This window comes from Onychostoma macrolepis, chromosome 20, assembly GCF_012432095.1.
Source record: "Onychostoma macrolepis isolate SWU-2019 chromosome 20, ASM1243209v1, whole genome shotgun sequence".
Classification (NCBI taxonomy): domain Eukaryota; kingdom Metazoa; phylum Chordata; class Actinopteri; order Cypriniformes; family Cyprinidae; genus Onychostoma; species Onychostoma macrolepis.
Genome location: NC_081174.1, coordinates 19446515 through 19471139, shown reverse-complemented (window position 1 = coordinate 19471139; position 24625 = coordinate 19446515). Strand labels below are relative to the sequence as shown.

The following is a 24625-nucleotide window of genomic DNA, read 5'->3' as shown; positions in this document are numbered from 1 at the left end:
CTTTTGTTAGCCATCCACACCGTTAGATGGCGCAACACCAAAATAGAACCACTGCATCAGACTCCGATCTCGGTTATGATGCTTTCCTAGTCTCGAATGAATGAGACAGCGTGAAGTAGGAGGCTCCTCGAAACAACCTGCATATATACAGGGAGCCAGCCTACCGGACACATAACAAGGAACCTGCCAGCATTACAGCAAAATGAACACGGATGCGATTGTTATTGTTTCTGCCGCAAGGACTCCTATAGGTAAACTTAATCTAATGTATCATATCATGATGATATTTTCCACACGATGCTGATGAGCACCTCTTTGTAGCTTGTACAGTGCATCCTGAGGCAGCTTGTTGACAGATTATACTAGAAAGTTTAATCTCTTATGTTATTGAGCTAACCAAATATTAATCTGCGCGATTAAGCCGATGAAAGAGAGTCTGTTTGCTTTGGTTGTATATCGTCAAAGTATGTGTCTAGTTTATTTTAATTAGCTAATGCTCGAGCTGTACGGCGGTAGAGTAGTGTCCACTATGGTGCAGAAGAAACGTAAAGCTGATCTGATTGGTCGCTCGGCGTTCTCACCAGTGTTCTCGTGCTCTGATTGGTCCATTTACTGTAGCGCCATGGCCAGGAGTAATTTTATTGATTGGGCATCCAGATAAACCTTTGCTAAATCCTTTATCTTTCATATATAAATTCATTTATACAAACTTTTTTTTTTTTTTTTTTAATTCTGACCATTAACTTTTATTCATGGAAATAATACCAATATTTAAATGAAGTAACAGCTTAGTTTTAGTAAATTAGAAATATCGTTAAAATACCCTTTTTTTGTCTGTTTATACATGCATGCTCTTTATGATTTTGACATTTATAAAAGCAGTATATGTGCAACATGGCTTTATTTGCCTGCTTTCTTCCATAAATTATACTATTTAGATGAAAAAAAAATCAATATTTTTGCTTTTTTTATTGACAGGATCATTCAATGGAGCCCTTAGTAGTGTACCTCTCAATGATTTGGGGACATTAGTCATTAAAGATGTGCTTAAGAGGGCCAATGTAAAGCCAGAAGAAGTCTCAGAAGTCATCATGGGTCATGTCCTCACTGCAGGTATAGCACTACATGTAGTATACTTGGCCTACTCACCAGCATATAAATACAGAGCTCATCAATGAGTGTAACACACAAAGCTCAAGTTCACTTGTGGATTGACAGTCTTCTCCTACATGTACTTTAAGGTCATGGGCAGAATCCTGCCAGGCAGGCAAGTGTTGCTGCTGGTATCCCATACTCCGTGCCAGCATGGAGCTGTCAGATGATCTGTGGATCTGGCCTGAAGGCTGTTTGTCTTGGTGTGCAGTCCATCATGACTAAAGAATCCACTATAGTAGTAGCAGGAGGCATGGAGAGCATGAGTCGGGTAAGACAGCTGTAAGGGGCACTTCTGTTGTCTTTAAGGAAAAAGTGATGATAACCAAGCAGCACTTTGTTTGTCAGGCTCCTCATATAGTGCAGATGAGGTCAGGGGTGAAGATGGGAGATGCTACTTTGCAGGACTCTATACTGACTGATGGACTCACAGACGCCTTTTACAATTACCACATGGGAGTCACAGGTATTTTTTCTTAAAACGGACTGCCTACCTTTATTATGTCCTTTAACTGGGCAACTGATCTAGTTTTGGTCATGTGTCTGTGTTAGCTGAGAATGTGGCCAAGCAGTGGGGGGTGTCCCGTGAGGCTCAGGACCAGTTTGCCGTGACGTCACAGAACAGAACTGAAGCAGCTCAGAAGGCTGGAGATTTTGACCAGGAGATTGTGCCAGTTACTGTTCCCTCTAGGAAAGGTAAGAGGCTCTTTGTATTCAGAAATATGATTTTATTTTATTTTTTTAGTATCTCAATAAATATTTAAACACTATCATTCAAAAGTTTGGGGTTGGTATATATGTTTTTATTTATTTATTTATTTTTTTACATTTTTGAAATGAGTTTCTTATGGTCACAAAGCTACATTCATTTTATTAAAAGAAATACAGTAAAACCAGTAATATTGTCAAATCACTTTTCATCACTCCATTCTGCAGTGTCACATGATTGTTCAGAAATTATTCTAATGTGCTGATTTGGTGCTTAAGGAACATTTCATATTATCAATGTTGAAAACAGCCGTACTGTTAATATTTTTGTGAAAACCGTAAATTATTTCAGGACTCTTTGAATAGAAATTTCTAAGTAACAGAATTGGTTTAAAATATTTTACTTATTTATTCTTCTAATAATGTAATCATCCTGCATCCTTGCTGAAAAAAAAAAATACTTTCAAAAAACATCTTGCATACCTGGAACTTTTGAACAGTAGTGTGCCTCATTCAAGGCAGTGTTGTTTACTGCAAAAATAATTTTCTTAGTCAGTATTTTTGTCTCGTCGTTATAATGAGATAAATACTTTTCTTGTTTTTAAGAATAAACCTCTGGAAACCTTACAACAAGAAAGTTACCTAAGAAAAATAAAAGTGAAGGTGCACTTTCTGAAATCAAGTCTTAATATCTTATGCAAATTCTAAGTAAATGAAGTTTGAAAATAACAAAAATTCTGAATTTTTTTGTATCTCCTTAAGCTTGTATTTATCTCTGATGACACTGAATATACGTAAATTCAAATAAACCTATTATTACCATATCAGGTCCAGTCGAGGTCAAAGCTGATGAGTTTCCGCGGCATGGCAGTAATATTGATGCTATGTCCAAACTGAAGCCTTGTTTTGTGAAGGGTGGTTCTGGTACAGTGACAGCTGGCAATGCATCAGGTAAATGGTGGCATCTTTGACACTCCATTATGACATAATTTAAGTGTCATTTTCACTGCATAGAGACAATAATATATATATATATATTTTTTTTTTTCCATTGGTTTTTGTTTAACAGGCATAAATGATGGAGCTGCAGCTACTGTTCTCATGAGCCAATCAGAGGCCCAGAGGCGGGGCTTAAAACCAATGGCACGCATCACGTCCTGGGCTCAGGCAGGCCTTGACCCTTCAGTCATGGGCACAGGGCCAATTCCAGCCATTAGAAAAGCTGTGAGTATCTTTTGAGTCATCACAGGGCCTAATTCGTCCACATGAATGAAGAATGAATTCTTGTAATCGGTGCTTATCCTGAAATAGCACTCATATACAGTAGTCAACATTTGAAGTGGATCAACTTTGATGAAAGGTTTTGGTCCACTTCAAATGTTGATCAGTATATAATATAACATTGACTAATTAATGAATTAATGTTTTCTGCTACAGTCCTTGCCAATTTATTGTTGAAACAAATTTAGTTTGCGCTAATAATGATTCTATAACTTGGTTTTTAAAGTGAATTGTATCTGCTTTCTAACCAGGTTGATAAAGCTGGATGGAAGCTGGGTGAGGTTGATCTGTTTGAGATAAATGAAGCGTTTGCTGCTCAGTCCATTGCAGTGGTAAAGGAACTCGGTCTAAACCCTGATAAGGTGTGTTATTTCTTCCACTTTATAAATACTTTGCTTCATGCTTGATGCTTCATACAGCTTTACACAATATTATATTGACACAGTTACCCAATGATTTCTGTACCAAGAATGTAATATCATGATGAGTCTCCATCTCACATGACCTCTGTTCACTAACCCTATCAGTATCCAGACTGCTACATGAAAATGAATCAAATGACCTCTCTGCCCAAGTTAAAAAATATAATAATAATATTTATGTAAAGACAAATACTCATCTGTCTCATTTTTCCCATTCTTTTAGTTTATAGTTAATGTACCACTTCATTTGTCTCTCTTCCTTCAGGTGAATGTGTGTGGAGGGGCTATCTCTCTCGGACATCCACTCGGTATGTCTGGCTGTAGAGTGTTGGTGACCCTACTTCATGCACTTCAGAGGACAGGGGGACGGAAAGGGATCGCTTCATTGTGTATAGGAGGTGGAATGGGTATTGCCATGTGTGTAGAGAGAGAATAAGCGCTGAGTACTACTGATATAGACAAATTACTTCCACACTGTAATCGTGTGCTTTTAATCGGGTCTTGAATCCAGATTGTCAAATTCAAAACCGATGTTTAAAATCTAAACAGGCTATGATGAAACTAAAGCAAGTACATACTCAAGTCAGTATTTATATATGTTGTAAAGGAAGGGAAACCTGTAGTAAAATTCACATATGCCCAATTCTGGTGAAATGATTCTAATGTATCATCATATACGGTGTATCTGAGGCATTTTCACTTAACACTAATGTATTCCCTTCAGTCTTTTGTGATTTATGGTACATAAAGAGGACTTATTGTATACCAGCTTTTATGACATTCCTTTTCTGTGTTAATCGTCTATGGTTGCTGATTTACTCTTATAGTAGAGCTTTTATTGGTATGAAAACTGGGTCTGTCCACAAGCATATCAACGATAACCTGATAGAGTTATGAAAATCATGTTGCGTTGTGTGTTTTAATCCATCAGTTGAACCGATCTATTTGATCGTAAATTGGACCTAGTACTTAGATAAGACCTGTCTACACTGTGCAATAGAAAACTGCCTTAGAAAATGTCAAATGTGCCAAAAAGGCAAAAAAGAAGCCTCTATACTGTGCTTCCAATAGTTTGCTTTTAATATTCTCTCCCAATGTTCATTTATACCTCAGGGAAAAGCTGTTGTACTCTTAATCTTACTGCTTAATAAAGAATTTAATGGAGAGCCCTGTGTCCTACAGTGAATGCCGATAAATCGGGCCACTTTTTTAACCTAAAAATGTTTATGCATGTTTTCCAAATCTTCACTATCATTACTATTGTGCTTTTTGCATTTATTTCTAATGTAAAGTAATATGGTTATTTAGCAAATCTCAGCATTTTGCCATTCATGATGCTATATTTTTTAGATGTTCAGTAAAATATATATTAACCTCTTGAAATGTTGCAGTTAGCAGCTGTTTAAATCAGTTAACGTTAATTGTAAACTGAATCTTAAACAACTATAATGTGGCTTCAACCTTATCAGCCTCATTTTACCTCATACTGTGAGAGATGTGACAGCGTCGCGGACAATTAATAAAGTAAACAGTAGAGGGCGCCAAACCTCAATGGCGCAGAGGACAATCTCTTCATCGGCCTGTTGAGGCTCGGGTCAGTGTGAGTGTGGTACGGGTGTGATTGTTGTCATGAAGTCTAAAGGGCTTTAAACCAGTCAAAATGCACATATCAAACCCACATTGTTAATAAATGCTCAGACAATATCATACATTGTACTCAAAGCAATGACACACTGTATGAAATGTTAAATATAGACCAGAAAGCACCGAACAGGACGATGCCAAATAGGCTAGTGTGCGCAGGAAGGTAATCGGATTACACCTCCGACAAACCACACACGAGCTCATCATGTACCGTCCCTACTGAACAATAAATGCTTCATTTAACTTCCTGTTCTTTCTCTCATTCACAATGCCGCTCTTTATCAATCGGGACCAGATTTTTGCACATCAAGTCCATCTTCTAGAGCACAAACTACGGGTGAGTCTGAATGTCAAAGAACAGGTGGGCTGGTAAATAATCTGTTTGTTTCGCTTTGATTGCATTTGATTTACAGACATGTCCACTGTCGTTATGAATTATTGCTATGTTATTTGTTTGAGACGATAATAATTTTAGAAATAGTTATATCCTTATATAATATAATAATATTATATTACATTATGTCTTAAAATATATAAAACGTCTTGTTTTTGTGTGAAGCCACCCACAAAAAGTATCTCTACATGTATGTACTTTGCTAATACTATGGTATTCTGCATTTGAATACTATGTAAATACCTTGGTATAGGCTATGAATAGGGAAATTATTCAGTACTATGGTCTATAGGCCTGGTTCAAATATTATTATCCCTTACCATGTGTAGCTACCATAGCCGCCATAATTGTATTTTCGTAAGGGATGGTTGTGTCTCAAAACCTAGAGAGCTGGTGACCTAGATTAGACAGCATTTTGTGTTTTGTAGGCTCATTTGAATGATGTTCAGATGTGTTGTCTAGGTAGGCAATAACTCACTATGATTTTAAGACACAGGCACAGGTGTGATAGAGTATGACTGATGATCAGTTGAATTTTGTAATTTATTTTACTTGAATCATTTCTATTTTAAAAATACGTTGTATTATTACATCTATTCTGTGTAGTTTCATACTTAAGTGCAACAATAAGGCCCTCTCTTTCTTTCTCCTTTTAGAGTAAAGAGGAGCGTATTTTGGAGTTGGAAACAGAGAACGCTCTCCTTCATTTGAGACTCGCTGAGGTATGGATGATGCAAATTCTGTGTGAAATGCATCAAACTCCACTAATGGGGTTCGACCCTCCGCCGCAGTTAAGAGTTTGACCTGCCAGATGGTTTCACTGCAAGATAAGTGGCTTGCAGACAGGCGACAGGTGCTCGCCAGTCTCACCTAATTTACTCACGTGCTTCATATCTGTGTGTGAAGTACAGACCAGAAATATACCTTTGGTTGGAGATCCACGTGCAAAAATATTATGGTAATATTTAAAGCAGATTTAAGTGCAATCTAAATACCATGCTGTATAAATATGATAATCATTTTGTATTATGATAAAAGATAGATTTTTTTAAAAAGAAATTAATAATCTTATTCAGTTAGATGCATTAAATCAATCAAAAATGAGAGTCAACATGTTTGTTACAAAATATTTCTATTTCTAATAAATGCTGTTCTTCTGAATTTTATATTCATCAAAGAGTCCCTGAGAAATATTATGAAGAACAACTGTTTTCAACATTAATAATAATAAAAAATGTTTCTTGAGCACCAAATCAGCATATTAAAATAATTTTTGAAGGATTACATGACATTGGAGACTGAAGTAATGGCTCCTGAAAATTCAGCTTTCCCATCACAAGAATAAATGAGATTTTAATGTATATTAAAAAAGAAAAAAGTCTTTTTAATTTGTAATAATGTTTCACAATATTACTGTTTTTACAGTGTTTTTGAAATTATTTAAAATAAATACAGCATTTAAAAAAATAATAAAAAATCTTATCTCCACAATGTTTTTTTGTAAGGTGATAAAAACTATGTAAATGCTCTGATCAGTTTGTATTTGTTCTCCATTGACCTTTCCTTAACCTTTTCAAGTGTCTGGGTAAACTCCGCCATGAGAGGAAAGAGGAAATCTATGTCCAGAGACAGAAACATCTGCAGCAGAGGAAAGTGCAGAAGTCCACACACGCAGCTCTCTCCAAACTTCTGTCTGACGTTCAGGTGATGGCAAAAACACTGCTTTGAAACAAGTCCTACATTACAAATCCTCTGAAATGCAATGTTTTGCAAATCCAGCATCAGCATGTGCTCTGTGTTGCTCTCAGATGCTGAAACAGGACTTGAGGGATGTTTTTGCCATCTACGTGGGGTTTGCCAAAGAGCTGGAGGAACAAAGCAAGCAGCTGTTTGAATGTGTGGGCACTGCCAGAAATGCTGTTCAGGATTTCCAAAGTGATGACCTTCAGAGTGAGTGTGAACTCAAATACCAGTATATCGGTTCATCTGTATTGTACACTTAATGGGTCTCATTCACTAATTACATGCACATACACTTATACTCAGTCAAATGGCAAGGTCACATGATGGCCAAGATTATGAACCTCCATCTCCTCTTCTATTTAATCTTCTGCTCTCATTCTTCACCATCTGTCTCTTCATTCATCTTTCTCCTCCTCTATCACGAAAGCAGCCGTGTTGTGACAGTAGGCGTGTGGTGCAGTGTTCAGAGATTATCCACACTTCCCCACCCCCATCCTCTCCTCCAGGAAAAGCTGCTGTCAGCAGGGACAGTAAGGTTATGTGTCCTGTGCGTCACCTGCACACCATGGTGACAAGCCTCCCGCAGGGCCTGTGGATCTTATCCCTTGTCATTTATGTAGCTGCATTTATAAAACTCCAAGTCACTGTGTCTCAGTGCAAATGAGAAATGTTCCTGACAAAAAGCTTTTAAGCATACATTCAAAGATTACAGTATATGGTGATGTTTGTTGGCGTTTTTCCACTGTCATTATATAAGTTTGGCTTTTGATATTGTATTGATCACTACCATTATTGTTTCCAGTGATGTTTGGTGGAATTAATTTAATATTAATTTCTTTGCATTTAGATGCTGACCCACATTTACTTCACATGGCGCTATCAACAATTACAAACATTGTATTTGTATGAAAAAAGGATATAAACCTAGAATTTATTAAACCAGTCACAGTGTAGTTTTTGATTGTAAACATTCAAAAATGTATTAACAAGCATCTTCTGAGTATCTTGTTTGTTACTACTAAATGTTGGGCTGTTATTAAATATAGTCACCCTTTTTCTGACCATTAGTCATCCGGTGGTCACAGAGATGTAGGTAACCTTTGATTTACTCTGTTTATTTTGTGTCAAAAAGTGTCCAAATTTTGACGTCCTAACTTGTGAGTTCTTTAGTTTGTAATTAGTCTGTCCTTTTGCACCAGATTGTCCCTTTCATGCCTACTTGTGGACGATTGCAGACATAATCGAATTGAAGTGAAGGACATTGGGACATTTGACCTGGATTTTGCCATTCACGTCATGCTTTAGGATCCTAAAAGATAATGAGCTCAAAACACTTGTTTTTTGGTGTAGTGTAGCTAGAAAAAAAAAAAAGAAAGTGATTTACACAATGTTTCATATTGTAAAATGGGACTTATTTTGGTTCTGTCAAGTGTTTTCTCATTCAGTTTTTTCCTTTGGCTTCCGACAACATGGCTCAATCACTTATATAGTCAAGTTATTAAACTGTCTGACTGCAATGTCCCATGGATTTGCGTTTCCTATATGCTAACTCGTCTAATTGATTCTGCACTGTTTTGTTTTCTGCAGAGCTCCGGGTTCAGGTGACTGCACTTGAACGCTCTTTACAGGAAGAGAAGGAGAGGTGCAGAGAGGAGCGGGTGAGGAGGAGGCTGCTCCACAACACCCTGGTTGTACGTATTTGGTTTTCTGATTTGATTTACTGTTCTTAATGTATCTATAGATTTAACATTTTGCCGTTTATTTAAAGTCAAGATGTAGGGAGTACATTGGATATGACATTATGTTATCGCCTGCTGTGGTGGCTAATGTTTTTGAACCCTGAATATTTAAAGTATTTTAGACCAGTTTCTACGTGACTTGTCCTTAAAAAACGACTGTGTAAGCATTCAGGACGATTCAGTTAGACTAAAAATAAAACACATTTCTCTCTGTAGGAGCTGAGAGGGAATATCAGAGTTCACTGCAGGGTGCGTCCAATTCTACACTTTGATCACATCCCAGGATCACCCACAACCAATGGGTAATGTAATCTAAATACATGTTGAACGAATAGTGGTAGGTTAATGCATATTAAATGAATACAAATTTAGAATTTACAAAATTGAAATTCATTCTAATTTTGTAAATCTCATTTTCCTGTTTAAGATCTTCATCATGTGAAGCAGTAGTGCAGGCGATCAATGATGTGAGTGAATTGATTGTTTGTAGTGTTTATGGGATCTATAAAATTGTAATGGCCTAGTTTTTACACCCTACACTCTCTGACCAGCCTTGTTTTGCAGGACTCTGTTTTTGTGAACTGCACCAAAACCTCAAGTCCTGTAATGAACAAAATATTTGAGTTTGAGAGGTATTTAGACACTGCATAAAATGTAAACATTTAAGATGGGAGCATAGGTGGTGGATAATGAAGCATTTGTCTTTTTTTTTTTTTTTTTGCAGAGTACATGGTCCAGAAGACAGCCAAGAAACTGTGTTTGAGGAGGTGAAACCCCTTCTAACATCTCTACTTGATGGGTAAGTGTCCCATTTAATACAACCAAGTTTAACTATTCACTATTACTATTAGGGAAGATACTGTGATGAAATGACTAAATGTATACATTTTATATACAAAAAAATCTCTTCTTCATTTCAGGTATAATGTATGCATCATGGCATATGGCCAAACGGGCAGTGGAAAGACACACACAATGATTGGCTCCCGGTCTGAGGATCCCACAGCTGCAGTGCAGGACTCTCAACAGGGCATCATTCCAAAAGCAGCCAATGAGCTATTCAAGTAAGCCTCGGCTCACTTCTCTCTCACAGTTAAAAATCACGACACGTTTCACTTATCTACAATATCACAACATAAAGTCTGTGTGTACTGATAAATGTTCCAGACTGATCTCTGAGAAACCAGCGGACAGTCATACGGTGGAGATGTCAGTGGTGGAGGTCTATAATAATGAAGTTCTGGACCTGTTGGCCAGAGATGAAGATGGGGCGACAGTTGGGGTAAAGAGAGAGGTCATCACCACCAGCACAGGCACCAGTGAGGTGCCCTGTCTAACATATGAGTGAGTCACAGCAGTCAACATGAGGATACAACATATCACACATTTCAACTTATTGTATTTTAACAGTTTCACAAAATACAATGGTCAGTTCAAATAATAAAAGTGCCACTAACTATATAATCATGCATAGGATAACAAAATAAGTTATCAGCTTTCAAGGTTTCAGTTTGTTAACATTAGTTAATGCACTAGGAATCATAAACTAGCAATTATTTTGAGCATTTATTAATCTAAGTTATAAATATAGTTATTTATTATATAGGATTGTCATATTGTTTACTGCAGGGTTATTATAGTTAAATACAACTAAAACTAAAAATATATATATTTTTTCATTTAGTTTAACATGAAGTACTAAAGTAACTAAAAGATAATATATAAAAATTAAAATACAAATATAAAAATTTATAAAAACAAAAAATGAAAACAAAAACATGACAAAATGACTAAACTTCAACTGAAATTAAAATGAAAACAAAATTATAAAAAAAACTATTCTGACTATTAATAAAAACTTTTATAGTATCTCAATTATACTAAAATAATGCTTGTTCATAATACAATAATTATTTATACACACTGTAAATGTATAGGTATATGTAGAAAATATCCACTTTTACACAGATTTACCAAATTAACAACTTTTAAAAGGGAAGAGAATATGCTTTTCATATATATTGTTGTTGATGTCAAAGCATTTTTTTTCTATTTAGCCTGTCATGTTAATAATTTTGCATTATTAATTGATCTATGCAGTTTGTGGTTGTTTTAATAAAATTATATTTGATGTTTGGGACATTTTGTTCCCTTTTGTGCAATATATCAAACAGTGTTGGTACTGTTTAGATATTTTTGGGTGCATTAATGCATGTGTGGGTTGCATTTACTGTAAGTTTACAATCAGCATTTATTTTTTTGTTTGACCTTCTTCATTGTACTTTGAGCTTCTGCTGCATGCACACATGACTGTCACGGGTTTGCATGTGTTTGACTTGACTTGTGTGTGTGTGTCAGGTTGGTGCGGAGCTCTGCAGAGGTAATGCAGCTGATCAATTCTGTGTTAAAACTAAGATCTCACAGTCCCACCCTGGTGCACATGGACTCCTCAAGATCTCATTTCATCGTCACTCTAACCGTCACCTCTAAAAGCCCAGATGCACTGGCTCTAGGTATGATATACAGTATTTCTTCAAAAGTGCCAGTCCCCAACTCATTGGTTTTGAAGCTGTAATGTTCCCTCAAGCCATACGCCGCTATCTGCAGCACACACGGTTATGGCTGTTAAGTGAGACCGAGCGTATTATCTGAAGACGCACACACAAACAATTTAAACCGCTACATTTTCTCACACACCCACTTGGATTAGTTATCTTCAGACACACACACACACGCACTCAAGCACTTTCTTGCTACTTTAAAAAGAGAGCCCAATGCTCATTCCAAAGGTTTCTCAAGATAGCACTGAAAGACCTTTTAAAGGTTGCCATTGGATTCAGGTGTATAGCATCAGAGACATATGGGCAGGAGACGTATAATTCTATAAAATGAATGGAATGGGACAAATCATAATGCTCATAAATGCTCTGTAGTCCTGCCCTAAAGTTAAAAGAGCTATTCATCTTTTTAATAAAGGTGTAATTTATGTGCGTTACAGCTCGTCGTCTACAGAATGCCAGACAGGATGTCCAGCGGGTGTCTCAGAAGGAGTGGTGGAGCCCACGCTGCCGCAGGGCCGCTTCCTCACGTTCATCTAGCCCCGCCTCCTCACCGTGCCACTCCCCCTGCCACTCGCCATGCCCCTCCCCCCGACCCAGCATCACACAGCCCCCCATCAAAACCAAGCTGCAGTTGGTGGACCTGGCTGGGAGCGAGTGTGTAGGTAAGAGGATGCAATGTTGTGCTCCGTCTGTCAAAAACATCATGAGAAGTTACTAATTAAGCCATTTTACAGTCAAATAAAACACAATAACCATATTCAGTCATAAGGTTTATGGAGTGTTAAATCTCAGGTCGGATTTCATTCAAGTGCTGCAAGTAAATGAAGATGTGAATAGTTTTGGGATGTGTTTAGGGATGTCAGGTGTGACCGGTGCCGCTCTGTGGGAAAGCTCCTGTATAAACCGCAGTCTCTCGGCTTTGTCTGATGTTCTGGGAGCTCTAGCTGAAAGGCGACCTCATGTACCCTACCGCAACAGCAAACTAACACATCTACTACAGGATGCCATAGGTGAGGGCAGATCTACTGTGAAACACCACTATTTTACACATGAAGACTGTGAAACACTTGTTCCCTATTATTTTGTCTCAAAAATTAAAAACTTCTGTCTTCATCCATCCAATCCATAAAATATGGATAAAGACAAGCCAGACATTTTTAATGTGCATGTATTTTGGACATGCCATTTATAATAGTAAAATAATAAAACACTACCAGGTAAATATGTGACCCTGGACCACAAAACCAGTCTTAAGTCGCTGGGGTATATTTGTAGCAATAGCCAAAAATACATTGTATAGGTAAAAATTATCGATTTTTCTTTTATGCCAAAAATCATTAGGATATTAAGTAAAGATCATGTTCCATGAAGATATTTAGTAAATTTCTTACCGTAAATGTATCAAAACTTAATTTTTAATTAGTAATATGCATTGCTAAGAACTTCATTTGGACAACTTTAAAGGCGTTTTTCTCAATATTTAGATTTTTTTTCACCCTCAGATTCCAGATTTTCAAATAGTTGTATCTCAGCCAAATATTGTCTGATCCTAACAAACCAAACATCAATGGAAAGCTTATTCATTCAGTGATGTATAAATCTCAATTTCGAAAAATGTATACTTAAGACCCATCCAGGGTTACATATTAGATATAATGATTTATGTATATTATTATTATTATTTCTCTACAAATGTTTTAATTATGTCATATGTTCCCTTTGCCTGCTCAGGGACTGCATTAAATTTAGCTCTCTAATTTTCTGTAGCTGACTTGTAAATGTGTATTGTTGTCAAAAGCACTATATAAGTAAATTTGACTTGACTTAATTCTGGGGCAGTCATGGACAGTCCTTTGTCCCTGGTAAATAAATTGGCCTCTGAATAAAGATTTTGTAATATTTTGTCATTGTATATAGTGTGTGACGTGAGTTTCCTTTGCTTTCATTTGAACCACAGTTAAAACCAGTTCAACCAGTCAGGTTTTAACATGCCACAATAAGTGTCATAGACGAGGCCAACCTACATTCTTCCCTCCCAAGCCTCACCTGACCATCTTTTTGACATCTTTCCCTGTCCACAGGAGGGGATGCCAAGCTTCTGATAATGCTGTGCGTATCTCCCACTCAACGCTTCCTCACCGAATCTCTTCAGTCCCTGGGGTTCGGTGCCCGAGCCAGACAGGTCCAGAGAGAGCCACCACATAGGAAAAACACGGCTCTGAAGATGAAGTAACCAACGGGAAGATCCATTTGATAGCTGCTTGTGTGTTTTCATTTGTATGAATTTTGGTCACAGGTGTATGGTGCTCAGGTCATATCGAAAGTTGCAGTGCTTTGTAAGAACACTTCAGGGTTAAATTTATGTTGATATCGTAGTTTATGCTTGTTAGTGATTCAATATCGTAATTTTTGGACAAGTTACACACAATCTCTTGCACACTGGGGATGTTCCTCTGACAAAATGTTTACAGGTTTTTGTGTTTAGTGTGAGTGGAATATTTCAGATTCCACTAAAGTATTGATGTGACGATGAAAAATGTATGGCTTTTAAGTAATAGTGTTTGCAACCTGACTCTATAGTTGACCTTATTTACTGCAAGATAACTAACGCCTTTCCAATGTATAACTATGTATGAATGTTCAAAAATGCTTTAGATTGAATAAAATTTACAGTAAATAATCTACATCCGCTATTTTCTTTAAAATATTTTGTCCCATTGTTGCAAAGTAGTTGCTGTGTCGTGTCTCTCTTTATTTACATAATATTCGTCACAACCAATCGGAGCCTTCTAAAGCGTGATGTAACATAAAAACACGGAAGTGTCAGTGTAAGCGTTACTTAAGCGGAGACTTGTTACATAGCGTCCGTAACTGCATCTTCTTTATCGAGAAGTTATAACACGCCTGTCTGTGATACTGCGCTCGCGCTTCGCTGAGCTCTGGGTCTTTAGTCACTTGCTGCATTTTAGCGCTCAACGGCGGATAGGTGAGTTTATTTACCACTGCAGTCTCAGAACTTAAGTGTATAAAATAGTAGTAGTTTGATTTCAGCGCAATTTGGCAACATTTGGAAAGACGTCGCCAATATTGATCCGTGTGCACTTTTTATTAAGTGGCGTATGAGGGAAAAGCATGACTGCTAGTATGTACTTCTCCTCAGTACGGAGACATAGGCTATTTACTGCTTACAGCATGTCAAAACTTAAACTAACAGATTTAAGTTGTATTAAAATTAATTATTACCTAGAATAACTCATACAATATTGTATGTAGGCTATAAAATAATAGGCTAAAATCCCATTTACGTCCAAAAGTACTGGGCTACACATTCCCACTCAGTGCTGTAGCCTATGGAAAAATAAATATCTCCCATTTTTTCCCTCACGTCCTTTATACAAATGTATAAAGATATTTTAGGTTAAAAATATGAAATCATTACAAAGATTCATCTGGTGTCAGGTGTGGAGCTTCATTCTGATGTAGTGCCATTTCTAAATGACTGCAACTCTTTATTCCACTTTTAATTTTGATCAGCATTACAGTGAAGATGCTTAAAGCCATCGGTCAAACTCTTTTTTCTTCTGGACTCCAGCACCCAAAATTCACTGCTCAACAGAGTAAGGTTAGTGTGTGCATGTTCATGTGTAATTTTGCCAGAAACCTTCCAGACTTTACTGCAGACTTTGGATTTGTTAATATTTACTTATTGCTTATTAGCAGAGCTAATGCTTAGTTTTTTTAAAGTAGTCTGCTCATGTCTAGTTTAAAGCAGACCTTGTTTCTTGTGGTTTATTGTTTAATGGCTCAAATGTTTCCAGTCATATTTGATGAATAAATGCTTATTAGGGTGAAGACTATGAGGTCCGCACTTACCACACAACAAACTGGGTCAGCACAGCTATGACTGATATGGAGCAGGACCCGGCCTTAAGCACAGGCTTCAAAAGACTCTTCAAATACATTCAGGGGAATAATGACAAGAGTAAGTGGTCATGTTCCTGTAGAGGACTAGAAAGAAGATTTTTCTGTAGTAGACATTCAAGCCATTATTACTACATTTTCATTACATAACATATATACAATGGAAAATACCATAAGCATATGGGTAAGAAATCTCATACATAAAGCCAAAATTCAGTTATGTGTAAATGAAGGTTTTCTGTGAGCTACACGACTGCAATGAATCACTTCTTGATATGCTTATAATAATAATAATAATAAAAAGCATGTGATAGGTTGTGTTCCCACAGAGTAAACTGTGTTAATGATTCACCAGATGACACTCTCCCTGCAAAATAGCTTTAGCAGATATTTCAGACACTAAGAACAGTGCATGTTTCCAAACCTTTTAATTAATGAACCACCTTGGTATCGGCTTTATTTGAGTGCTTTTCCTGTTCGTCATGTATCAGAGTGTAAGGTGGAGATGACGGCACCAGTGAGCTGTCAGATTGAGCCTGGTGCTGGACCCGCTTGTGAAAGCAGCTTCACTGTGTCCTTCTACATCCCTGAAGAACATCAGGCTGACCCACCCAAACCCACTGATCCAGATGTTTTCATCGAGAACAGAAAAGAGGTCACGGTTTTTGTGAGGTATGTTTATGATGAGGGCATTTAAATTGTAGATTTTTTTTTTTTAAAGCAAGGATGCATTAAATTGATCAAAAATTACAATAAGAACATTTAGAATTTCAAGCAAATGGTGCTATTTTGAACCAGTTTTTATCAATGAATCTTGAATCTTGTAGTCTTACTAAACGTACAAATTATTTTATAAATATTAAAACTTATAGACTCTTGAACTTTTGAATTTTGCAAGGGAGTTTATATCCAGGTCAAACCGAGTATCTTGGAAAAACTACATTTACTTTTCTCTAAAAGAATATTGTTGTCATAGCTTCATGTTTTCTTGGCCTTGTTTTTTTTTTTTTTTTTGCAGGACCTATGGAGGCTTTGCGAACAGCGAGAGCTGCCATGCGGAGCTTCTGAAACTGATAGAGAGCCTCAAGAGGGATGGGATGAAATTCAAGGAGGCTCCGTTCTACAGAGCGGGATATGACAGCCCCTTCAAACTGACCAACCGCAGGAATGAGGTGTGGCTGATCAAAGATGAGGAATAAAAGTCCTAATGATCAAATGATCATGCATTATGATGTGAATGAAGGAGGAGGTCAATTTATTTGTTTGAACTTAACAATAGTTATAGTGCAGATGCTTTGTTTACTATGTATCGCAAGTGCCTGAATGTTTTTATGACGACAATTTAACACTGTACTAATTGTATATCTGACCAAAAGTTTACAGCAACACTTTTTTTTAGGTACCGACAGTTAACTGTGAAATAATACAAAAAGAATGTTAAATTAAATATCGGCTGTCAGACTGACACATTGCCTAAATCTCACTGTTTGCAATGTCACTAATAATGTCTCAAAGCTCTTAGGATCAAGTACTGCATGACTTGACTGAATTTAACTTTTTTATAATGTTGTGAAATATGTCATCTGTATTTTGAGCTGTTTATATTGCGCTGAATCTTGAATCTAATCATTTAAGGGAACGATAACATTGTATTAACTTGTATTTTGTCGTTTTGGTCTTAAAATAACCTGTACACATTTTTAAACATGGCCATCTGGTGGTTAAAAAAATAAAACTGAACACATATTGCGAAACAAGGTTGTTGTTTGGCTCCGAGTAGCATTATGCTGCCACACCTGAGACTGCAGTCAATTCTGTATTTGTATCATCAGTTCTAAGAAATAATTAACACACATTTGAGAAATTATCTTAGTAACGTTTTATAAATGAGACCAGGCCTCTGCTGATGGTGTAGAATTGGCCGTCATGAAAACGGGGGTCCTAGAAGTGCAGTCCTCAAACTGGATTATACTACCTGTGTGATTTGTATCTCAGCAGGAGGCATTTCTGGTTTAACAACTGGTGATTTTCCAAAGGTCTGCCACTTTGAAGCTCCATGGTCTATTTTTTCTTGTTAGTGATCACACAACAAACATTTTAGGTCCACGCGTGACTCACACAGGCAAATGACTTAAGCAAGTTCCAACAAAACCCATCCCAACAGCTCTAAAATATAATAAACCATTATTGTTTGTGAATTTTTATGAGTATTAAGGAAAGTAAAGACATGGTTTGGATGTTTTTTCACTCTCGTTAATATATATATATATATATGGGTAGTTGATTAATAAAAATTGGACTGTGTCTTATGGTGACATAGCAAAAATATAGGGGAAAAAAAACACAAATAACGTGAAAAATGTATCTTCATCCTTAGTTATAAATAGCATGAGAGAGGTTTATCTTCAATGTTAGAGTTTTTAAAATTTGTTTTAACATTTTTCCATCACACCATAGGACACACATTGATACGTCAACTATATATATATATATATATATAAAATAAAGTTACATGTAGGTTTCAGTCATAAACAGAAAATATCATGTATTTATTTTTATTTCGTTCATTTTAAACTACTAACAGATCCAGACAGGATCTTTATCTGATCCTGATCTTTACTTTATCTGATAAGGGACATTTCTCAGGTGCTAGAGAAATCCTACAAGGCCAAGCACACACTCTCTGCACCGTCATCAGATTTATTTTCGAGGTAACGGTTGCCTAAATATCATGTTCTCAAGCTCAGCACAAAAGATGACGTGCATGTGGAGAAACAAGGGGTTTACTTCTATCTCTCTGCTCCAGTTGAATAATAAACAAGGATTCACAACCTCTGTCGTGATAGAACCTCTAAAGATCAGACCAGGTCAGTGTTTCACGCTTTAAATGATGGTCAGGAGGACAGAAAGTGGGGTTGATGTCCCTGCAAAGCCTCTGGAGTTGATGTACAGCTGTGGGTGTTATGGTGACGGCGCTAATGAGATTGTGGTTTGGGCTGGCGGCTGACAGGTGGCAGTGAATCAAAGACAGAGACAAGACAGATGGGCAATTTTTAAATATCACCATGTTTTATTACAGAGACATACTCTAGAGGGTTAGCAGCTTGCTTCCTCTTTACCATCGTTCTTTTTCTGATCCGTGTTTCCACCAGCAGAATGGGTGAAGGAACAAAATAGAAGTTCTGTGACCGGTGAATCTGAATTTAAAGACCACAAATCTGTAGGAGCTCCCGTTTAATCACACCTCATTCACTTCCCTCTCAAAAAGATCCTCTCCAGATACAGTATATCAAACCACATTCTGGCTATTCTAAAATAAATACTCTACAAAAGGAAGCCACTCCTAGGAAAGGTTTCTAAAATGTACAAATTCTTTGAAAATAAGATCAGGTGTTACTTAACATTTCTGTAGGTATATACATAAAAAAACATTATAAAACTTCACAAGAAAAGAAAACGCTTGACAGGTAAACAGGAGGATTAGTAATTAAGCGGTTACTTTCTCTAGATGTTAACAGAACTGAACTCGAGCTGAAAAATGGCATCACATTTCAGCAAGTTAAGAGTGTCCCGTTCGGCTCTTTGGTAACCAGAACAATTACAAGTAAACCGGTCATTTGTTTCAAGTAAGATGTCAGAATTAACTTTTTAAAATAACCAACACAGACACAATGCTTTTTAAATGACGAATAAAAGACGACGATGAACACAGTGCAAACCTACACACCAAAAACCAAACATAAATGTTTCCACAAACAAGCCTTCGTTCCTCCAATCCCAATTCCTTTTCCATTCCAGACACTTCCCTTGGTCCGAACAGTATGGAAAGACACCCTCTTGTAGGAATCGGTCGGTGTGCTGTTTATCTTGGTCTTTGAAGACCGGCGTACTCAAGCGGTAAGGCGCTGACAGAGCTGCTTCACTAAAGTTTGAGATGTGACGCACCACAAAATATCCATCAACTTGAACTACTACAGCCAAAACAAGTAGTCACATAGTAATTCCTTCATTACAACTTTCGTTAACTGCTTTACCAAGAAACCCCACACACAAATCTGACAGTTACTGCTTAAGAATGGAAATAAAATGCTGAACAACATAAAAGAAGTAACTGGAAGTAGCTTTGGAAAGATGAGTCTAGTATTGCCTCTGAAAGCGGAGTTCTCTCCGAAAAGAAGGTCAGATTGGATTAGATTGGTTACTTTTTTTCTGAAGAGCTACAGATACAGCAGTATCTCATCTGCTGCTTGAGCTGACTGCTTGATCTACCTTAGATCCACAAGTCTTAGCCCACAATGCAACATCAGACAGCGCTGCCTGGATTAGCGGGCGGCAAGACCTTCTACAGTTCAGCCTCTCCTGGTCTTCTGCCCTCAGTCAATCTCTGGTGCCAAGAAGACGTTCTGCCTTTGCCAAGGAGCCGTTTGGTATCCTAACTGCCGCTCTGCTCGCATAAAGTGCTGTTAGAGTCCTGAGAGATGGGAAGGGGCATGTTTGATGGAGGAACAGGGCATGGGTCTTCACAGTCGGTGAGTTCCCCATCCCTCTCGCAAATAACAGTCATGGGGCTGCTGAGGATCCGGCTGCGGGCGTTATACTTGCTGCTGGCGGCGGAGGGCGGCGTGCGAGATCGTCCATACTTCGGACCAATTAACGACGGGGACGTTGAGAACATTCCCTCATTGCGTGCCCAGTCTTCGGACATCCTCTTGTTCCGGCCCGGTGAAGAGCAGGGGCTCTCGCCCGTCGGAGACGCTGGATCGAATGAGTCGTCGAGAGAGCGAGCCCTCTGAAAGCGTGGGTCAGTGCTGCGCAGCATCTCTGCAGCAGACATGCGGAAGCTGGTCTCGGAGCGACTGCCTTTCTTCAGCAGGAGGGCCTTGAAGGTGTCGCTGCTTGTTGCGGATTTGCGCAGGCTGCGCTGGATGGAGCTCGTTTGCCGTGGCAGAGAGGAAGTCAAGCTGGGTGCCATTCCTGTAGGGGTGGCCGGTGGGGATACAGAACCCCGTGAACGGTCCTCTTCGGATTCCTTGCGGCCCAGGACCTTCCGCTTCGACCTGGAAACAAAGATGAAGTAATGTCAGGTAAGTTGTTTTGTCAAAAGAGAAATAGGTAACACTTTATTTTAAGGTGTCCTTGTTACACATTACATGCACTTACTATTATAATAACAATTATGCATAATTACATTTAAGTAACCCTAAACCAAACCCTAACCATATAGTAAGTACATGTAGTTAATTAATACTACTCAGTACTTAAATATATAATTACACTGTAACAAGGACACCTTAAAATAAAGTGTAACCGAGAAATAAAGCAATGAAAGCCAAAGAAGGGATGCACAATATCAGTCAACACTTAGTTCATCTTTAAAAATATAAATTAGTAACACTGTTAAATGTAATTTTTAGCAAATCTGTAGCAATACTGTGCATTATAATGCTGTGATGCCTAAATTCACTTCAGCATTTAAAACAATAGGTTTTAATTTTTATATAATCTCTTTATCGATTATTTTAAAATTGAGAATTTTACAACTGTGCATCCCTAAACCAATAAATATTAGCTAAAGCTTATATTAGTTAGCAGTAGGCAGTAGAACATCAGTTCATTTAGTACAAACAAAAAAGTTGTTTGATGTTTTTTTTTGTGTTTCAAACTATTATTTAAAGAAACCTCTATCGACAGAGCTGCCACTTAATGAAAATGCTTCACTTCAGTTAACAACTAATCTAACTACTCCTGAAGCTGAATGACTTGAATAAGATTTGAGTCAATTTTTGTGATTAATTTTTTCAGTCTTGATGAGCCTATTCCCTTCATTGATTTCTGTTCCACTTTCTCATTAAACTCAGCTAGCCCCCAGCAAACCAAAACTTCACTGCAAGATTGGAAAAGCAGGAATAACTTGACAATGCAGGATATAAACAGCGGGAGTGTGGGGGGTTTTGTTTAATACAAATTCAGTGCTTTAAAAGCCAAACCAAAGAGGAATACTGCAAGCGTTGCAACTTTATGGAAGTGCAGACATAATGGAAGCTTAATCAACAAAGCAAACTGGGCAAAATGCCCAGCATCGTTTTAACCCGGAGGGCTGTTCATTCACCCAACCAGTAGGGGGACCTTGGGTCAATGAACACTAGCATGTGTGCCCAGGATCAAATCAAATTCATTAGCATGGCATAACTGCTGCAGATTAGGGAGCGTGGGATTATCTGCGGGATGGAGCAGAAATTCATCCCAAGTCTGAGATGCGCTGGGAGATTATAGAGCTAATCCCACCCTAGCATCATCACGAGACGAACAGCCATCGGCTAATTACTTGCCAGATCGCACCTCATATGTTGGGGGGTGTTCATGTTCAACTGGTCCAGGCTGAACGAAAGAGAAGGAAAAGGAGGGTGGAAGAGATCAGGGAAGACCAAGGACGAAGAGAACAACAGATATGACAGATAGTGGGAAAATTACAAGGGATGTGGAAGCAAGAGTTGAAAGTGTCAGATATACAATATCTAAAAAAAAAAACAATACCTAAAAATCCTAAACAAATCCTTTAAAGATAAATATAGAAAATGCATATATATATATATATATATATATATATATATGCATTTTCTATATATATATATATATATATATATATATATATATATATATATATATATATATATATATATATATATATATATATACATACACACACAGACACATACATACTGTATACACACACACACACACACACACACACACATATATACATCTCCTTAAAATGACAAATTTACTTGAGAAGCCAAATTGCATTAGGTGCAGAGACTATTATTTTGATATATTAAAACACAGTGATATATTAAAAGAATCCAATTTTAGTTTTAAGATTACAACTGTAATAGGATTCAATTTTTAACCGAAATGTATGCTTATCTTGTTTTAAGCCTGTTTCTATATTTTGAAATATAGATTATTTGAATAAATACAGATTTTTTTTGCTATGTCAAGTCCTTGTAAAACACAGTAGGTCAAATCTTGAGATAAATGCTATAAACACTGTGGTTGTAATCTATCTTTCGCTTCAGCTTTATTATTTGATTCATCTAAAGCTCAGTGCTTTGAGAGTGGCAGTGGGCAAACCGCAGGATTTACGGAGCACATAGCATCTGGTGCTCTGTCACACTACATCTAAACTGGTCTTCCATTTCAAGGATATCTTTTGCTCTAATATCTGTGTGAGATTGCAGCGGTCCAGAGCAGAAGGAAGAGCAAAGCCGCACACACACACACACACTGTAGCGGAAGAAACCAAATCCTCTCGAATGAAATTGTGTGCCGTGCTGAAGAACTTCAAAAACCTGCCCATTACACGTGACTATGGCAAGCCTGCATACGTAATACAGCTGTGTGAACTAAAACACAACAACATAATGAATTTTAAATAATGCGTCAGAGCTGCGTTTTCATGTGAAAGACTGCAGTAAGGCTATGAGTGTTTTATGATGGAATTAGAAGAGAGTGCATGTTACTCCAATACAGCCAAACTATAAGCATCCAGTGGGGTAATACTTCAGCCTGGGGCATTTTTTAATCTGACAGACAGAGACCACAGAAGCCATACTCTTTACAGGCTGCTTTCCTTCTACGCTCCATCTTTGATGAATGTATCTGAGATTGGATTGGACAGCCCGCTTTAAAATTATGGATGCGGTTTACGGGATGAGGGAGGGATGGAGTGGAAAGGAAGTAGACCAGACTGGAAAAGGGATCACAGCAAAGTATTGTGGAAATTTACCTGTGAATGGCAGCAAAGAGGTCCTCTGTGGTGCGGGGCCGCGTGGGGGTCACCATGTCCCCACATTTGTCGCTGTTGATGCTGGGAGACTGAGTGACGTCCAACGTGCTGGACTCGAACAGCTCACCTGGTAGAAACTTCATATATCAAACTCATATAATAATAATAATAATATATATTTAAATTCATACATATATACACACACACACATATATATATATATATATATATATATATATATATATATAGAGAGAGAGAGAGAGAGAGAGAGAGTTGTTATAATACCAGTGTTATTATCGTAAAAGTATTGCACTTCCAACACCAAGGTCAAAAGCGTTTAAAAATTCATAAAAGCATCTACCAAATGCATAAATGTAATGTAAATGTGCTCTGATAATAACAAACTCAGCTGTCAAACCGATACTGTCTTGCTCATAAATACACGCCTTGCATTCTAGAACTCGATACTGTTACGTCAAAATGCATAGGCATGTTGGGACAAACTTGTCTAACAAAAACATTCAAAGAATGGAGAGGAAAACCTTCTAGGCAGATTTAAAACACTAGAGAGCTTGAACACGGATTATGCAAAATATAAGAAAATACAAGATTTTAAAACAAGTACCAAGACACAGCCGTCAATAAATCCAAGGACACGCACATATGCATCACGTTCAATTGTAACATGTATGAAGGATGGTAAAAAGCTGTATGTTTAATATTCTCTTACATTGTTATGGTTGTATCCACCTTTCCAGAGTTCAGTTGCTCTGCTCTCTTCTCAGCTCACATCTGCACTTGCCTGAGCTGCTGAGGGTGATCTCACGTTACGCGCTCTCTTCCCTACCCCTCCCTCGCTTCTCTCCTCCTATACCCACTGTCAGCTCCACCCCCCGCCCCATCCCGTTTAAAAGCTTTCCCTAGGGAATGCTGTCCCATTCTATCCTGACTATGGCTAGAAGTGTGAGTGTGGTCACTGTAACAATGATGATGTTGAAAGAGATGCACATATTCTCTTTAGCTGTAAAGATTTAAAAAATATAAGAGAGAAATACCTAGAAAAGTCCTGATATGTAAGCTGCACACCTTCATTAAACTAAAAAAATTCATTTAAGAGATGTCTGTGTATAGCTACTCTAAATATTCATTAAATAATGAATAATTTATTAATATTATTCATTTACATTTGTCATGTAAAATGCATGCAAAACATCTACTGAGAGAATGAATAAATGAAAGAATGAACAACAGAAGGATATACAGCAGTGATACTC

At 37.5% G+C, this 24625-nt stretch overlaps 4 protein-coding genes across 13 annotated transcripts in view; 3 read left to right on the top strand and 1 right to left on the bottom strand.

Annotated features, from left to right (window-relative positions):
- The first annotated feature begins 86 nt into the window (after nucleotides 1-86).
- On the top strand, nucleotides 87-4723 carry acat2 (acetyl-CoA acetyltransferase 2). The gene is made up of 9 exons (XM_058755985.1): nucleotides 87-251; nucleotides 979-1113; nucleotides 1242-1423; nucleotides 1501-1618; nucleotides 1705-1848; nucleotides 2689-2811; nucleotides 2930-3084; nucleotides 3393-3503; nucleotides 3829-4723. The coding sequence occupies exons 1-9, from the start codon at nucleotides 203-205 to the stop codon at nucleotides 3997-3999; spliced, it is 1188 nt and encodes a 395-aa protein (XP_058611968.1). The 5' UTR covers nucleotides 87-202; the 3' UTR covers nucleotides 4000-4723.
- A 412-nt stretch (nucleotides 4724-5135) lies between these two features.
- kif25 (kinesin family member 25) lies at nucleotides 5136-14315 on the top strand. Of its 4 annotated transcripts, XM_058754824.1 has the most exons (18): nucleotides 5136-5157; nucleotides 5319-5370; nucleotides 5503-5544; nucleotides 6258-6323; nucleotides 6393-6559; nucleotides 7180-7305; nucleotides 7410-7551; nucleotides 8932-9035; nucleotides 9300-9385; nucleotides 9511-9550; nucleotides 9648-9715; nucleotides 9808-9882; nucleotides 10004-10147; nucleotides 10251-10427; nucleotides 11442-11596; nucleotides 12082-12306; nucleotides 12499-12654; nucleotides 13726-14313. In XM_058754824.1, the coding sequence occupies exons 5-18, from the start codon at nucleotides 6557-6559 to the stop codon at nucleotides 13875-13877; spliced, it is 1653 nt and encodes a 550-aa protein (XP_058610807.1). In that variant the 5' UTR covers nucleotides 5136-5157; nucleotides 5319-5370; nucleotides 5503-5544; nucleotides 6258-6323; nucleotides 6393-6556; the 3' UTR covers nucleotides 13878-14313. The 4 variants fall into 4 exon arrangements, with proteins under 4 accessions (XP_058610807.1, XP_058610809.1, XP_058610806.1 ...); XM_058754826.1 differs by lacking the exons at nucleotides 5136-5157; nucleotides 6393-6559 and having other exon boundaries at nucleotides 5159-5370; nucleotides 13726-14312; XM_058754823.1 differs by lacking the exons at nucleotides 5136-5157; nucleotides 5319-5370; nucleotides 6393-6559 and having other exon boundaries at nucleotides 5386-5544; nucleotides 13726-14315.
- Nucleotides 14316-14453: 138 nt separating this feature from the next.
- On the top strand, nucleotides 14454-17322 carry hebp2 (heme binding protein 2). Its single transcript, XM_058754827.1, has 5 exons — nucleotides 14454-14630; nucleotides 15179-15266; nucleotides 15491-15626; nucleotides 16057-16237; nucleotides 16584-17322. Exons 2-5 carry the CDS (start codon nucleotides 15192-15194, stop codon nucleotides 16762-16764), a joined length of 573 nt encoding a protein of 190 aa, XP_058610810.1. The 5' UTR covers nucleotides 14454-14630; nucleotides 15179-15191; the 3' UTR covers nucleotides 16765-17322.
- A 1291-nt stretch (nucleotides 17323-18613) lies between these two features.
- The window catches only part of nhsl1b (NHS-like 1b), a 93063-nt gene continuing 87051 nt past the window's right edge, over nucleotides 18614-24625 (bottom strand). For all 7 annotated transcript variants that reach the window (XM_058755073.1, XM_058755075.1, XM_058755079.1 and 4 more), the window contains 2 exons: nucleotides 23352-23478; nucleotides 18614-20622 (listed from right to left, as the gene is read on the bottom strand). In XM_058755073.1, the coding sequence (XP_058611056.1) occupies nucleotides 19998-20622; nucleotides 23352-23478 (752 nt within the window). In that variant the 3' untranslated portion in view covers nucleotides 18614-19997. The remainder of the gene's footprint in view (nucleotides 20623-23351; nucleotides 23479-24625) is intronic.